Genomic DNA, 17,599 nt, shown 5'->3' with positions numbered 1-17,599 from the left:
AAACTTAAACGAACTCCGGGTAAAATAAACGTAATCCCTTTGTCAAACTTGCTATTTACAATAAGTTAATAAATTAATACGGTTGAAAATTATTTCATATTCAATAACAATGTAGCATCAATATAATTGATACAAATGAGGAGCATACATAGCAGTGAGAATTGCACATAACAGGAGGACTGGAGGTATGAAGCAATACTGATTGACAGTGCACCTTTCCACTGATGTTCCTAATTTCCTGTAATAGCTTAATAGGCATGGAAATACTTTGATTGCAGGGGATGGATTGGATTCACTTATGCACTGAGATAAATTAACCGAAATAACATAACTGCCTAGATACATTGGCTAGTGTTGGGTGGGATCATGAATTTATCGTAAGAGTTATCCCCTTGGTAATTCTCATCAGTTAGCACCATATTCATAAGAGTTTCTTTGTATAACTTAGAAAAGTTCTTAACGTCGTCACACTCTCTAAGGGACTTAGGTAATATGTTCCAGGCCTTAGTTCCTAGATAGTTAAACTCCTTGTGAGATCTTGATTTAGGAGTATAAAGATTGCAGTTTTCTGCCTCACGTGATCCACCAGAAATATACGAGAATTTCCCGATAAAATGCTTTGGACATGTTTCATTGATTATACGGTACATATATGAGCTAAGATGAACCTGTCGTCTCAAATGGAGAGGAAGCCATCCCATATTTTTGTATACATTAACCGACCTCTCTCTGATGTTTACATCTAGGGCTATTTTAGCAACCTTTTTGTACATGATATCTAACTCTCCTAGTCGTTTTTTATATGTTCTTGACCAGATGGTGTCTAAGTAGTCAAAATGTGGCAACATAAGTGCATTAGCAAACATCTTCCTGAACTTAAGACGGAGAAGTTTTTTTGATCTATACATAGCACCAATTCTTTTGGATATCTTTTTCTTAATGTTATCAATATGTTCATTAAATGTCAATCTGCTGTCAACTATAAGTCCAAGGTACTTATGGGATTTAGTTTCACAGATTACCAAAGTAAGGTCATCACAAATTTCAACAAGGATGGCATCAAGGTTAGGCTTAGAGTCAAGGATCATTAGTTTTGTTTTTTCATTATTCAGGGATAGTTTATTAGCCTGAAGCCATCTGATAACTAATTTCAACTCTTGTTTGATGTTACCATAGTTTCCTCTAGATATATTGTCAAAATATAATGCACCGTCATCAGCAAATAGATAAGGTTTAGAAAAATAGGCATGCATTAGGCAGGTCATTGATAAAAATGCTGAATAGAATTGGTCCTAATATACTTCCTTGAGGCACTCCAGAATTCAATGAATGTAAACTGCTTATCCTACTCCCAACTCTAGTTTGCTGTAATCTATCTGTGAGGAAGCTCCTAAACCAGCTCAATGCAGTATCTTTTATTCCATAATGCTTCAGCTTTTGAATGAGAATATCATGGTTAACAGTATCAAATGCCTTTCTGATGTCCAGGAAGATAATTGCAGGATGCTTGGCACTGTTCTTAGCAGTAAATATACGATCAAACAGATCTAACATGAGATAAGTTGTAGAGTGATCTTTACGGAAACCATATTGATGCTCTGAAAGTATTCCCTTTTCATCAAGATATTGAGTCAGTTGGGAGTTCACACAAAATTCGATGCACTTTCCAAGAATCGGTAAAATTGAGATTGGTCGATAATTACTAGGATTCTCAGTATCACCATCCTTATGGATTGGGGTGACTTTTGCAACCTTGCAGCTGTTTGGCATGATGCCACTGGATAAACTCAAATTTACAAGATGTGTTAATGGAGCAATAAATGCAGGTAAAATTTGTCTAAACACTCTCAATGGTATATGATCATTAGTGGATTTGCTACAAGGGATACTTGCCACATAGTCTAAGATATTGGACTCAGTTATTTCAGTAAAGCTATTCAAGCTGGTCTCGTTGTCAATCTGCTCATTTTGTAGATAAGATAGAAATTCATTTTCATTTTCCAGCTGCACTTCTGCTTGGATCTTTGGACCTATTTCAGCAAAATATTTATTGGTGGTTTCAGCATCAAGATTGTTATTGATATTGTTAGCTTTAACAGGCAGATTTGATGCTGTCTTTATCGTTTTCCATACACCCTTTAGATCATTCATGGCACACTTGGCTTTCAGTTCTGTTGCTAAGTTAGTCTTCCTATTAATTCTAGACAAATAGGTTGAATAGTTTCTCTGCCGTTTATATGCCATCCATAATGAGTCACATTTATTACAGTGTATAAGACCATTTGGATGTATACGTCTGTTCTTGTTGTGTGTTAAAAATTTTACGGTAGAGTTTCCCTTTCAACTTCTTACTTTTTAAAAATTCTGGAGATGGCTTATGGATGTAATCACTATGGCACTTAATTTGTTTAATTGGACTGAAGTGATCATAGTAGTGATCAATATGTTCGTTTAAACCATCAACTGCATCATTCAGACTAGTTGAATCTATTATTGGTCTATAATCACAAGTTTCCAAAAATTCTTTAAGAGCAGTAACATTCATTTTGCTGTGATCTCTTATTAGTAACTTCTTGAATTTTGAGGCCTTATGCACATTGAAATCGACAATGAACTTTACGACCTGATGATCTCCTATACAATCATCAAGGACTTTGCAGTAAAGAAACTTGGAGTAAGTGTTTGTTATGACAACATCGATTGTGGTCTTTGTGATTCTGTTTCCTAGTTTAGCAATGCGGGTAATATCCTGAACTACCTGTACCATTCCAAACATTTTCATTGTAATGTCTAATTTCTTATAGTTCATACTGCTGATGTTGTTTTGGTCTACATTTACATCACCCAGCCAAATAACATTCTTACTTCCTATACTCATCATGCAGTCTGTCATATAATCTAAAAATTTGTCAAGAGGACTAAACAACTCAGATCTGTAGAAACAGCAGATGAAAATATTGCAATCTGTAAGATGGATCCAAATAGCCTCGATTTGGTCATATTGCAAAACTAAGTTTAGTTGAATGATTTTAAACTTTATGTGCTCACTGATGAGAATGCCACATCCCCCATGACCATTGTCGTTAGGACGGTCTTTGCGGATAAAAGTAAAATTCTTGGGTAGGTTTAGACTGGCTGAGTCAATATCCGACTTAAGATTTGTTTCATTCAGGCATAAAACATCTAATTTCTCTTTCCAGATTAGATCTTGGATTTCAAGACATTTTGGCATACCTGTTAGTCCTCCCTGCATGTTGCAATGTCCCACTGCAAGCTTTTTGGCATGGTATGAAACTGTGATTTTACTAATGCACGGGTTAATGCAAGAACTGCTGTGAGAGCATGAAAATGTTTCCAATTTATGCTGCTATAAACTTGTCAGAATAAGATAAATTGCAGAACTGGCAAATTTGTATGAGATAATAACAAAACTTTCTAAAACTTCAATAAACATGAGGAACAATGTGTAATTATCCCTTATCTAGATGAAATAAATGTTAACAATCTTTCTGAAAATTCAAACTTGCTTATGGGCCCAATACTTCAGAAATTTAGCAAGTCGAATAACACCGCTTGTATTGAGGTGACAGTTATCAGATATTTTTGCAGATGGTCTGGCAAAATAAAATTCTTTCCTGAATCCACTTCTATTATAGTTAAATAAATTATGGGTGCTAATGTAATTAAAACAAGAATCTTTGCTACACATATCCTTAATAACCTTATTCAGCTCTGTCACAACATCATTGCGGCCTTTTGGCGGCTAGGGATCGGTGTCGAGGAGGGTTGGTGAATTTGCGGTGAACTTCGTCCATGATGGTGGTGATGCGAAGTGGAGGGAAGCCGTTCTGAAGGCAAACGTGTCTGACAGTCTGTAGTTCGTCTTCGAGGTGTTGAGGTGAACAGATGTTGTAGGCTCTTCTGGTGAGGGATCGGATGACAGCGTTCTTGGAGGAGTTGGTAGTGCAGGAGGAATACTTGGTGTAGAGGTTGGCGTGGGTGGGTTTTCTGTAGAATGAAGTGGACTTGTTAGGGTGGATGAGGACGTCGAGGAAAGGTATGGTTCCGTTGGAAGAAGGGTGTTCTTGGGTGAATTTGAGGTCTTCGGTGAGGGAGTTGAGGAAGGATTCTGCGTTCTGTCTGTCTCTGAAAGATCCGAGGCCATCGTCAACAAAGTGGGAGTAGGTATGAGGGGGGTCAGGACATGAGGAGAGGGCTAGGGATTCTATTTCGGCAAGGCGTATTTCTGCTAGTTCTACGATGAGGGGGGAGCCCATGGTGCCACCTTCGTCTTGGGAGTAAAAGGAGCCGTTAAATTTGAGGTAGAAAGACGGAGTTATTTGCATAAATGTTTTAGTTACGAACCAAATTCATAATTTTGCTTTATGATTATTTCAAATATACCTTACTCGGGATTATTATAACCGGGATAAAGTGGTGGGTTTTGGAAGATTCCGCCATATTTTTCCCGGTCAAAAATTTTACCAGTCATAAAAAAACCCGCCGACTCAGATTATGGGGTTCCAAGGGGGTGGTGATCATCGTATTTTACCTGAAGTCTCATATGTGCTAGAGAAGACTTTTGAAGCAGTGGATGGAGGGCTGTAACTTTATTGGCGGTTGCTACCATAATTTCGTTATAAAAATCACAATTTGGTTATAGAAATCAGATTTCAGGGTGGACCGTGATTCTCACTTTTCTTGCCCATGAAGTGAGTAAACTGTGCCACTATTTCATGGTCTACGGTGGATTGATTACTGGAGCACTTGAAGATGCAAAGCCAAGATGTTCCCCAATACCAAGCGGTGGGCAGGAAATTAAGCTCCGGCTGACCTTCAGAGCAGTAGCCCCATTAGCGGACAAAATGAAAGTCTTGTTAAGACAACAATACAACTTCGAATTCGACGGTCAGCAGCAGGGGGATATCAATAATGATAATGGAGGGGACATTAGCGATAATGAGAATGAGAATACGCTTTAATGAAGAGTTGACTTATTATTGCTATAGATTTATTTTCCTTTAAATACTAGACGTGTCTATTTTCTATTTCTGAGTAATATCAGTAACTGTAAATTGAAATAACTTCTTTAAGAAGTAACAAAAACAGAAATTTCGGTTGAAAATTTGTTGACCTCTGAAAAAAAAACTTGAAAGGTCGGCCACCGGTAAATACATGACCGGGATAATTTGGCGGGTTTTGGGAAATTCCGCCATATTTTTCCCGGTTATTAATTTTCCAAGTCATAAATTAACCCGCTATAATATTCCCGAGTAAGGTAATCATTTTTAATATTACCTATATACCTGTATATAATAACCCTGTTTTAAAGCCATTATGGGTGGCCCTCGAGGTCTTTAAATCAATCAATTATGGTTGCAATAGTGTTGATTGATCCATAGTACGTAATATAAGGTGTTTAAGCTCGACTTAAATTAGAAACATCTCCAGCGAAGATTAATAGGGAACCACAGTCAAATTTAAGAAAATTTGTCTCTGTCTGGGAGCTATAAAGTGTCATGATCAAATTAGAAAACCTTGTATGTATTTCAGATAGAGCTGCTGCTGTGATAAATAACCGTGGATATGTAAAAAAACACAAATTAAACCACTTGCCGTTAGCCGATTTTCAAAAACTAGAGTTATGTAACATAACTCTTTTATGCCGTGTGCAGTATTTTCAAGTAAATAAGCAGGAAACAGTTTGCCCCATGTAGCCCAAATTTACATTCCTCATTGCTAGAATTCATTCTTTAAAACAAATTTTCCAAAAATTGTTCCAGATTCTCCCTACTTGCATGTTGCACCATCTTTGAGAGTAAGATTATTACTGTAAGCATATTTTTCAAAGTTTGCAGGACTTTTCCTTTGACCCTTGGCCTTAAATAGTTAAATTGGACAACAAAATCTTGCTGTATTTATTATTTCACATTGCTAGATTTCAATTCTGGAAGCAAATTCCTTGAAATTTTTTCGAGAGATTATAATATGCATCCCTATTTCGAACTACACTTATTTCACAAGGGCTGCTTGCAGGCCCTAATAAGCATTTAAAATCGTATTATTTTAATCGTTCTTGGAACTGTGTTTGAAAATGATCTCTATTGCCAAATTGCTAGGCCTTTTACAAGTTTTGCTGTTTTTGAAATTCAGGCTGTGGCCAAAGCGCGTGCTAAATTTGAAAAACCCTAAGATTTTGGCCCCCTCATGAAGGAAATAATTCCTACACCCCCGGTTATGTTGCTTCGTCAGAGCTTTGTCAACCACTGTACCTGGTACCAACAAAACAAAAACAGTCCCATAACTCATACCATTTTTTAATCAAGTCTCTCGTAAATTCCAAACACAAAATAATCACTCTTGTGATTTAAGATCATCATTGTGATGACGAACAACAACAATATTATTAGGACCTTATATAGTAATAGTTAATAGTGAATAGTAATATGTTTACAGTATGCACTGAAGGGGTATCCTAGGAAGTTTCTTGAACTTTCAACAGGCACCCCTCCTCATTTAACCCTCAATTAAGTTTCCTATCATTCGGCTGAGTCGACCGAGGAGATCGAATAGATCCAATGGATCTTTAGCTACTCCCTAGACTAGGTGACACTGGGATTCGAACCCTGAACCTTCCGCGCAGAAGGCGGATGCTCTTGTAAGCCGTGATTATTTGATCTATATTATTTGATAGATTTTAGATAGTAATGTGTAATAAGGCAAGTATTGTGTAATAAGGCAGTATTGTGTAATAAGGCAGTGGAAGTGGAACATCCAGTTCTGGTCTGTGGTTAGGGAAAGTTAGAGAAAGAGAATACAATGGAGATTGTGGGTTGGACCTCACCTGGACGGACGAGAACCCCCCCCCTTTTCCCCCCCAACACCCCCCCCCCCCGGGCCCCAAAAAAAAAACCGCCAAAAACCCCCCCCGCCCCCCCCCCCTTTTTTTTTTTTTAAAACCCCCCCCCCCCCCCAAAAAAACCCAAACCCCCCCCCCCAAAAAAAACCCCCACCCCCCCGGGAACCCCCCCCCCCCCAAACCCTTCCACCCAAAAAAAAAAACGCCCAAAAAAAACCCCCCCCCCCCCCAACCCCCAAAAACCCCCCCCAAAAAAACCCCCCCCCCAAAACCCCCCAAAAAAAAACCCAAAAAAACCCCCCCAAAAAGAAAAAAGAAAAAAAAAAACCCTTTTCCAAAACCCCCCCCCAAACCCCCCCCCCCCCCCCCCCCCCCCCCCCGCCCCCCTTTCCGGGCCCAAAAAACAAAACCCTTTCCTCCCCCCCCCCCCCCACCCCCCCCCCCCCCCCCCCCACCCCCCCCCCCCCGGACAAAAAAGGGGAAAAAAGAAAAAAAATTTTTGGGGCGGGAAAAAGGCCCCCCCCCCGCCGGGGGAAAAAAGGGGGAAAAAACAAAACCCACCAACGGCAAAACCCCCCCCCGGGGGCAAGGGTTCAAAAAACCCCCCCCCCCCCCCCCAAAAACAAAAAAACCCAACCAACCAACCAAAAAAAACCCCCAAACCCCCCCCACAAAACCCCGAAAAAAGGGGCACCAGGGGGGGCCCCCCTTTTTTAAAAGGCCAAACAAAAAAAAAGGGCCCCCACCCCAAAAACCCCCCCCCAACCCCCCCCCCCCCCCCCAAAAAACCGGGGCCCCCCCCCCCCCCCCTTTTGGGCCCCCCCCCCCCAAAACCCCCCCCCGGCCCGGGACGGGGCCCCCCCCCCCAACCGGGGCCCCCCCCCAACCCCAAAAAACCCCCCCCCCCAAATTCCCCCCCCAAAACCCCCCCCCCCGGGGAAAAAAATTTTTTTTCCCCCCCCCCCCCCCCCAAACCCCCCCCCCCCCCCCCTTTTAATAAACCCCCCCCCCCAAAGGGGCTTTTCAAAAAAAAATTTTTTTTGGGGTTTTTCCACCCCCCCCCCAAATTTTTTTTTTTTTTTTTTCCCAAAACCAAAAACCCCCCCCCCCCCCCCCGCAACAAATCCCCAAAAACCCCTTTTTTAAAAAATAGTTTTTTTTTTAAAAAAGGGGGGGAAATTTTAAACCCTTTTTTAAAAAAACAAAAAAATTTTACAAAAAAAATTTTTGCCCAAAAAACAAAGGGCAAAATTCTAAAAGGCCAAAAATTGGGGGAAAATTTTGTTTTTTAAAAATTTTTTTTTTCCCACAGGGGGGAAAAATTAAAAAAAGGGGGGAAACTGTTTAAGGGGGGGGAAATTTCGGGAAAAAAGGTTTTTGAAGTTTTTTTAAAAGAGGGGAGTTAAATGGGGGGGAAGGATTTATTTTTTTTTTTTAAAAGAAAAACCCGGCCCTGCATCTTTACCCCCAAACCCAATTGGGGGGCCGTGGAAAAAAAATTCAGGGTTGTAAATTTTTTTTTTTTGACGTAAATTTTTTTTTTTAAAAAAAAAGGAAGGGGGGGATTAAAAAAAGGAGGGGAAGGGGAGGGAAATAAAATTTTTTAAAAAGGGGGGGCTTTGAAAGGAGGGGGGAAAAAAGAGAGGGATTTAAGGAATTTAAGGGATTTTTTGGGGGAAGGGGTTTTTTTTGGGGCCCGTTTTTTTTTTGGGGGGAGGGTATTTTTTTTTTCTATGTGAAAAAAACAGTATGAAAAAACTTTTTTTTTGGGGGTTTTTTGGGGTAAAAAAAAATTTTGAAAGAAAGAAAAATAAAAATATTTTTGTAATTAAATAGGGGAAAAGGGGTTGAGAACGTTTTATGAAAAAAAAAACCAGAAAAACGGGTGAGAAATGTAAAATGGGTTTTAAGAAAATAAGGGCAAAAAAAACATGGTTTGTAGGGGGTGATTAAAAAAAAAAAAAAAAGGGAAAATTAAAATATGTGTTAAATTGGCCGTGGTTTTTTTTTTAAAAGAGCACCGGGGGCGAGCCATATCAATTTTTTTCAAAAAAGAAGGCTATCGTTTAAAAGTTCTTAATTTGAAAGTTTTATAAAGTATTTAATTTCCTCTATTAAACGAAGTTAAACGGTTGTTCGTCTTTGCTTGTTTTTTTTTTTTGTTTTCATATGAATCCCCCGGGGAAAATTTTTTGGGGGGCAATACTATAAAATTTCTATTGGGGGTGGTGGAAAATATGGTGACATTGAAAATTTCAGGGAGGTGGGGAAATGGTGACTAGGGAAATACTATTGGAGTGGGGGTACAGGGTACAAATGAATTTCTATTGAGGGGGTGGTACATGGTGACTAGGGAATTTTCTATTGGATGGTGGGACTAGTGGTACTAGGAATTACATTGGGGGGTGGGGTACTAGGGTGACAAATAAAATTACTATTTGGGGGTGGGGGACAGTGGGGACTAGTGGAAATTTCTATGGGGTGGTGGTACACATGTACAATAGGGAATTACTATTGACCCTGTGAAGGGGGGGGCATAGTAATTAAAAATTTGGCCCCCGTGAAGGTACAATGTGGAATTTCTAGGATATGGCGAGGGTGACAAAGTGGAATTTTCAAAAGGAGCAAGGGGATAGGGGGGAAAAGTGGAATTACTATTGGAGCGGGGAGAGGTACAAAAATGGGGAAATTTCTATTGGAGCATGGGGGAGGGGAAATAGTGGGGGTTTCATTGGAGCCATGGAGAGGAAAATGTGGGAATTACTATTGGAGCATGGAAAGGTGATAAATAGTGGAAATGCTATGGGGCAGGGGGATGGGACGGGTGAGGTGGTATTTGAAATAACCATCGGGGCCCAAAATAATTCGCTGGGCGATACAAGGAATTTAAAAGGGGCGTTGGACCTTGGTGATCGAAAAGGAAAGGGGAAAACAAAAACCATTTTGGGGGTTTCCAGTGGCAATACTTGTGGTAAATAGTGGAAATAATATTGGGACATGGTGAGTGGTAACAGAGCATTAAACATCATTCCAGGGTAAATATCGAAGAATAAACATTTGAAGGAGATACGAGGAGACATTGGATCGGAGACATTGGATCGGAGACAGATTGGATGACAGATGGACCCGAGGTCACATAGAAAGATGAATCGGAGACAGATTGGAGGACACATGGATTGGAGGTCACATAGAAGCATGGATCGGAGACAGATTGGAGGACACATGGATTGGAGGTCGTATGTAAGCATGGATCGGAGACAGATTGGAGGACACATGGATTGGAGGTCGTATGTAAGCATGGCTTGGAGACAGATTGGAGGACACATGGATTGGAGGTTGCATGGAAGTGTGGATCGAAGACAGATTGGATGACAGATGGATTGGAGGTCACATGGAAGCATGGATCGGAAAAAATAGAGAAGCAGAAACGAAGAATAGATAGCTTGGAGAGGATGGTCGAAAAAGAAGAAAACGGGAACTAGAAGGGAAACGAAACTTAAAGAAAAAGTGAATGAAAAAGGAAGACGGATAAAAGTCCCAGGCATGAAGAATGAGAGTTTCCAACAATAGAAATAATGGGGACCTGCAGAAAGAGACAAGAAAAAGACGTGAAAGAGCAAACAGGGAAGAGTCCAAAAGAAAACATAGTCCAAAAGAACTGATGCACATTGCTCAGTACGTAGGGACAATTGATGAAAAGCTGAAAGGAAGCTGGAAGATGGATGAAAAAGACACGTTAAAATATTGGAGGAAGACTCATAGAGACACGTGAAGGAGACACGTGGAGACTTGTGAAGGAGACACGTGAGCAAATTGGAAGAAGACACATGGAGACATTGGAAAGAGACATATGGAAACATTTGGAGGAGACACGTGGAGAATTGTGAAGGAGACACGTGAGCACATTGGAGGAAGACACATGGAGACATTGGACGAAGACACATGGCATTGGGAAGAGACATATGAAAGGAGACACGCGGAGACCTGTGAAGGAGAATCGAGAGCACTTTGGGAGAAGAAACATGGAGACATTGGAAGAAGATACATGGAGACATTGGAAAGAGACACGTGACACATTAGAAGGAGACACGTGAAACATTAGAAGAAGACACAGATATGGAAAGCTGGAGGGACGGACAGTACGATAATACAGGGAACTGTCCAAAATGTTGGAAACGAGCGGAAGACGGAGACATGGTGTGAGAAGAAGAGAGAGACGCAGAGAGGTTGATAATTAAGAGGAACACCAGTGGAACAAGAGAGATACACAGTAAAAGAAACAATGGAACGATGTTGGAAGGAGACTCGGAGACTTGGAGACTTACCAGGTTGTAAATACATTCTAGTAGGAGCAGTTGAATCCAAATGGTTTTACGCTATTCTTCCAACCTAAAAACGAAAAGATTTCATAGATGTGGAAAAGTAATGAATTTATAAAGTAAACTTAGACTGGATTGAATAACTATGGGGGATTATCATCCCCCAGGGGCGGTGGAGAAAAGCTGATCAATACATACCTGGAAATGAAGATAGGGAGCGAATCTAATCATCCGGAGAGGAGCTGCTCACCATATCATTTTGGATAGGAAGACTTGGATTCGGAGTCGGAGCTGTCGGGGCAACAGGTGGAGTGGGAAAAGTACCCGACATAAAGTACAAAGTGACACGAGGAGGAGGAGCAGGGGGATCGTCAGAAGAACTGATTTCGCCATGTTGTATAGAGTCAGACATAATTAAGACGGAGTGAAGTAAGTCAAGCATTATACTTAAATAGACAATAGAACATAATATGAAGATAAACAGTGAATAGATGGCCCGTCATGGTGTTCAAAAAAGAACAATTTTATTTGGTTCTGGGACAGAGTAATGAGTTTGGTAGAGTAAGAATTTTGAAAAGTGAGTTAAAGATAGTATTGAAACGATAGTCTGTAGTACGAGATTTTCTATAAAGTTATTATATGCACTATTATAGTAAAGTTCTAAAAAAGCTCAGATTTTGTAAAGTTGTGTTAGCCGTGAATATTGAGCGAATAGAAGCTGATATGGAATATAGTCTGTAGTACGAGATGTTCTATTAAATTATTATACTACATATTATACTATTATAGTAAAGTTCTAAAAAAGATCATATTTTGTAAAGTTGTGTAAGCCGTGATTATTTGATCTATATTATTTGATAGATTTTAGATAGTAATGTGTAATAAGGCAAGTATTGTGTAATAAGGCAGTATTGTGTAATAAGGCAGTGGAAGTGGAACATCCAGTTCTGGTCTGTGGTTAGGGAAAGTTAGAGAAAGAGAATACAATGGAGATTGTGGGTTGGACCTCACCTGGACGGACGAGAAACATGTCACTCTGGAGGAGAGACAATGGTTCTAGGAGAACTCAGACGTAAAGCCTTTGTGTAGATAGAGAGTCAAAGATAGATGTGAGTTCTAAACAAACTATGGATTCAGAGGTCATCAGACAGGAAGCTTTGGTAAAAAGATGAATAGTCGTAACACCTGGACTCGGGACAATGAAGCTTTAGTGGGAGATAAGACCAGCTGCCAAAGGTGTGAGCAGGGGCACGTGAGTCTGGTTAGAGAGGTCGGGTGAAAAACCACGGACAGGACATTATATAAGGTCCGGTGGAAAGGTCAAAAAGAGAGATAGAGTTTGCCCGATTCGAGGGCCATTGATATAGGTTACTTTGGAGCCAGGACCTGTTACGTCAGGGTCCCAGAGAGAGCATTATCGTGGTCTGTAGTTAGTGAACTGTGCGGAGGACATGAGCAGTCTGGCTTAAGCGTAGAGAGAGTCAACAATGGTTAACTCAGGAGAGCAGGAATAGGCTGTGTTGTAGCCAGGGTTAACACGGGTTAATCGAACACGAGTGGGTTCGTGTCAACAACAATCGGGCTCATGTAGAGCGAGAATGAACTATAGTGGATTTGGGCCTGATATAAGGACGGTCAGCGAGGACTGAAAGTGTTATGTAAGTGTAGTTTAAGGGTAAGACTTCGTTAGAGACGGTTAACGATGGTTAACCGTGATAGGTAAAGGTAGAGTAAGGACGTGTGTTTTACAACTTAGATGTAGGGCGTTATAAGTCAGAGTAATTAGGAAGTGTATTTTGTAAGTAATTGAATTGTTAATCATTTTGTTTCTTACCCTTTTTTACCATCATTATTACTTTCGTTTTTGTTGTTCGTAACCTAAATTACTACAAATAATCTACGAATCTCAAGCAAGTGATGACTGCTTACACTCTAACCACTAGGCCACCTAGCCCCTTCTATTATAATAGATTATTTAAAGAAACACAAACCTGTATTGAATATGCATTGTCTGAATCCTGAAACAATCAATGAGTCAAAATGTATCCAAATTTACAAAATACAGTGCAACAAGTTGTATCCTACACACAATCTGTCCAAGTTGTATTCTACACACAATCCGTCCAAGTTGTATCCTACACACAATCCTTCCAAGTTGCATCCTACACACAATCCGTTCAAGTTGCATCCTACACACAATCCTTCCAAGTTGCATCCTACACACAATCCTTCCAAGTTGCATCCTACGCACAATTTATATTATTCGCACAAGTAGCATCCTACACACAATTTCTATTATTCACACAAGCTGTATCCTATACATAGCTATAGGTTGTATTGAACTGAACAAAGAAAGCTGCTCTTTACACACAAATTGCATCCTAGTCTTCAGTAAACTCTTGAACTCTGTCTGTAATTTTAGGAACATCAAATTATATGATTGTCCTTAATTATGGTCCTTATTACTTTGTTAAACAAAAAGTAAATTTTTCACTGATGAAATGAAATACAGCATTTTAATCCAGCTTTTATCAACAATCCAAATTAAAATAAAGATTGACGATGTCAAAGCGGTTGGACTTTTAATACACTCCAAACAAAAACATACTCAATGAATGAATATGATAGTAAAAAATCTTTTGAAAAAGTACTCTATTTGATGTTATATCCGGATAGGAACCCATATCCAAAAAAATTTTAATTTCCTACATTCTCAATTTTTTCGTTTTCTGTGGCCCGCTCGCTTCGCTCGCATAAAAAGTCTTTGCATTCACGCGGTTCAAAGATTTTTCATGGCGGATTCCAGATTCTCAATGTTACTTTTTTAGGGCCCGGAACAGGGACGTAGCCAGGATTTTTCTTTGAGGGGGGCTGTTGGCGAGCGAAGCGACCCGACACGTCTAATCCAGCTGCGCAGCGAGCGAAGCGAGCAAGCTGTGGCAGGGGTCTGGGGGCGCAGCCCCCAACAGGGTCCAGGGGCGGAGCCCCTTGGCGGGGGCTAGGGGGGCGCAGCCCCCCGGAAAATTTTTGCGAAACAGGGTGTTTTAGACGACATTTGGCATTAAAGAAATTTGTAGGACAGCAATAAACTGGGACTGAAAAGAATCAAGTACTCACGTAAATTTGGTAACTTCACAACAGCAATCTGCATTCTCCAATCAGAATTTACGACTTACTCAGGCCTCATTGTCTTAAGATTTTTACATTTCCTACGGTCTAGGGGACACTATTGACTATTTATAGAAGTCTTCTAGAATGTTTGCTTGGATTTAATGACAGATATTTACTAATCCACAGTTCAAATCTTTGACTGACTGCAGTCATAAACACAGCCCAGTTACCAGGCGACCATGGGGACTAGGGGGCTTATCTTTTTTCTGGGGTTCGATTTTTTCCGGGGTGGCTGCCGCCCCCTAGCCCCCCCCCCCCCCCCTGTCTACGTGCCTGGCCCGGAATGCTTTTTAATAGATAATCCTAGGTTACTTTTGGGGGCGAAGCCCCCGAAAATTTTGGAAATTTAAACTAGATTTGGCCTCCTGGAACGAATCTGACAATGGAGAACGATTTTAGCATACTATTTTCTGATTTCAATTTTTATTGGGATAATTTGTCTGGATTCTAGAATCCCTAAACACTTGGCTTAACTAAAGCACGAAATAGGAGACAGCATGAAGTATCAAGAGTTTATAATTTTGGCAAAAATGTTTTCTCATCTACTACCATCACTTTCTGCTTTCAAGCCCGTTTCATAGACTAGATGAGTAGATAGTAAAATGTTAATAAAGTAATAATGACAACTATTTATGTCGTGTACGCGAAAATGCCCCAATAATTAGCATCTGGTTAGTGGTTACTTGATGCACAGATTTTGTAGCTAATAGCAACAAACTTTGGTCTGTGAAACGAAATTTGATAGACTGGATCAGTGGATCCCTGACTGAGGACATTTAAATAACGGTCCAGCAACTTTCAGTCTGCTCTTTCACTTAAATTCCTACTGAAATATTATCGAAAATTCTCAGAGTTGGCTCTCGAATTTCCTACTTTTTGTCAAAAATTTCCTACTTTTAAAAATTTCCTACATTCTTAGAATGCGAGAATGCGGGTTTTTGGATATGGGGATAGGAATATTATTTAGGACTCGCATTATTGTAAAATAACATGTAAGATCTGTAGTAGCATTTATACCGGAGAGACTTGCAGAATGGCACATGATACGATCGGAGAGCACTTACGAAATGCAAAATATCCCCTCACTCCTTCTAATGTTAGTCAAGCTTTTGCTATACATTACAATATCTTACATAGTGGGTCGGAACACAATTTAGAATTTGATATTTTAATATGACGGTATTTTAATATGACGGTTACTAATTTGTATCATTATTGAACATGCTCATTGGTCTAACAGAGAAACATGAGTCTAGCTGCGACATGGTTGGTAGAGAAACATGGGTCTAGCTGCGACATGGTTGGTAGAGAAACATGGGTCTAGCTGCGACATGGTTGGTAGAGAAACATGGGTCTAGCTGCGACATGGTTGGTAGAGAAACACGAGTCTAGCTGCGACATGGTTGGTAGAGAAACAAGAGTCTAGCTGCGACATGGCTGGTAGAGAAACATGAGTCTAGCTGCGACATGGTTGGTAGAGAAACATGAGTCTAGCTGCGACATGGTTGGTAGAGAAACACGAGTCTAGCTGCGACATGGTTGGTAGAGAAACATGGGTCTAGCTGCGACATGGTTGGTAGAGAAACATGAGTCTAGCTGCGACATGGTAGGTAGAGAAACATGAGTCTAGCTGCAACATGGTTGGTAGAGAAACATGGGTCTAGCTGCGACATGGTTGGTAGAGAAACATGAGTCTAGCTACGACATGGTTGGTAGACGGTAGTGGGCTTACGACAAAGTTATTTTCGGAATCAACGTAGAATCGCATTTCGACCTCAAGTTTAGGAGTGGAATTTTGAGTTAGGTCAAATTCTGAAATTTTCCAGGCTAAATTTCAAGATCTGATCTATATATTCAAACTGAATGAATGAGCGAGGGGCCTGGCGGCTGGCATATGATACATGCATAATAATGCTGGGGTTAAGGGCCGCGCACAAACTAATTATTAATTAGTAGCGACCGCGCGCGACGAACGCGCGCTATGAAACTTAAAAATAGAATTTCGCGTGCTATATATATGTAAGAATAAGATACATTTAAAGAAGTACGATGTGACCGATTTTTACCAGTTTTGACGATAATAAAAATCTGATTTTTAATGGCCATGGATTCGGCGATAACATCAAACTATTATTCACATATTTAAGCGAGTTACAGAATGTGGAGTTTGTAACATATGTGGGAGAGTCCATTGTAACATTAAATAATACATGCAGTGGAGACTGGAGTGCAGAACTTTCTATATGAAATAAGACTAAAAGAGTGATATACCCCGGCCCCCCCCCCTCCCCCCAATCTAATTGGTCCTAACAAGGAAAAGGTCGGGCCTCCTTTTTGCCCCCCCCCCCCCCCTGAAAACAAAAAAGACTTCAGATATTTGTTCACGTCGACCGAACGTTAAATTGGACAGGATCATTCACAAATTGGGCGACGTAGTCCTGTATGATGTCAGTATATATATGTTATAACGGTAATTAAGAAAAGGGTATTTTTAATTTGCTACTTCCTCGTCAAATAGCAGGTGGTCAACCTGACCACCTGATAAATTTCTCGGCCAAGTGAGGGCTTGGTTTGTTTTTTGTTTTGAGGGTATATGTCTACATTCTACAATTCCACTTTTAGTCCTTCACTCAGAATAGCTGTAATTCGACAAAAAGTGCGCCGGTTAGGCAATAGACGGACGCTAGATTTCCATCCAAGTCCAAGATATCTGATTATTAGAATCCTATCTCACAGCTTAAATTTTACGCAAAATTTTCTACGCGCCAATAATTATGACACCCTGCTGTAGACCTGACCAGATAAGAAGACAGTGCAACTAGTACCTTTTAACAATTAACATACAGGGGGGGGGGGGCAAAAGTTGCCCTAATAGCTCAGTCACTGAGTGCCCAATTGAATTATTCTTTCTGGTATGATTTACTACCACTGCACCACTGGTTCTAGGAATTTGTCAAATCGAAAAATATTCATGTTCATTTTTTCAAATGAAGGTTCATTTTCGCATTAATTTGATAGTTTGGATAATCGGATCGAGCCAAATTTAATTGAATTGTGTTTGGCCATTCGAATTACGTTTTTCCTGAAAAAATGAGAGTTGTAGCTTCTCAGATGACCGAGATACGAAGCATAACGAGTTTATTCATTATGTGTGATCAGGTGATTGGCTTACCTAATCACGTGATAAGGTGACCCCGTTTAATCAATGTGTCGTGTTACGGTGTCACATAATGACCCAGTCAATTTTGTT

General features: G+C 40.2%; 1 protein-coding gene across 4 annotated transcripts in view; it reads right to left on the bottom strand.

The window, feature by feature from the left end:
* The window catches only part of LOC134814632 (armadillo repeat-containing protein 1-like), a 30,003-nt gene that overhangs the window by 3,257 nt on the left and 9,147 nt on the right, over nt 1-17,599 (bottom strand). For 2 of the 4 annotated variants that reach the window (XM_063822792.1, XM_063822784.1), the window contains one exon: nt 13,170-13,196. The exons of the other annotated variants lie outside the window; for them this stretch is intronic. In XM_063822792.1, coding sequence (XP_063678862.1) covers nt 13,170-13,196 — 27 coding nt within the window. The remainder of the gene's footprint in view (nt 1-13,169; nt 13,197-17,599) is intronic. 4 annotated transcript variants of the gene reach the window in all.

Source organism: Bolinopsis microptera, chromosome 1, assembly GCF_026151205.1.
Source record: "Bolinopsis microptera isolate Bmic1 chromosome 1, MBARI_Bmic_1.0, whole genome shotgun sequence".
Lineage (NCBI taxonomy): Eukaryota > Metazoa > Ctenophora > Tentaculata > Lobata > Bolinopsidae > Bolinopsis > Bolinopsis microptera.
This window is presented reverse-complemented; position numbering and strand designations above follow the sequence as displayed.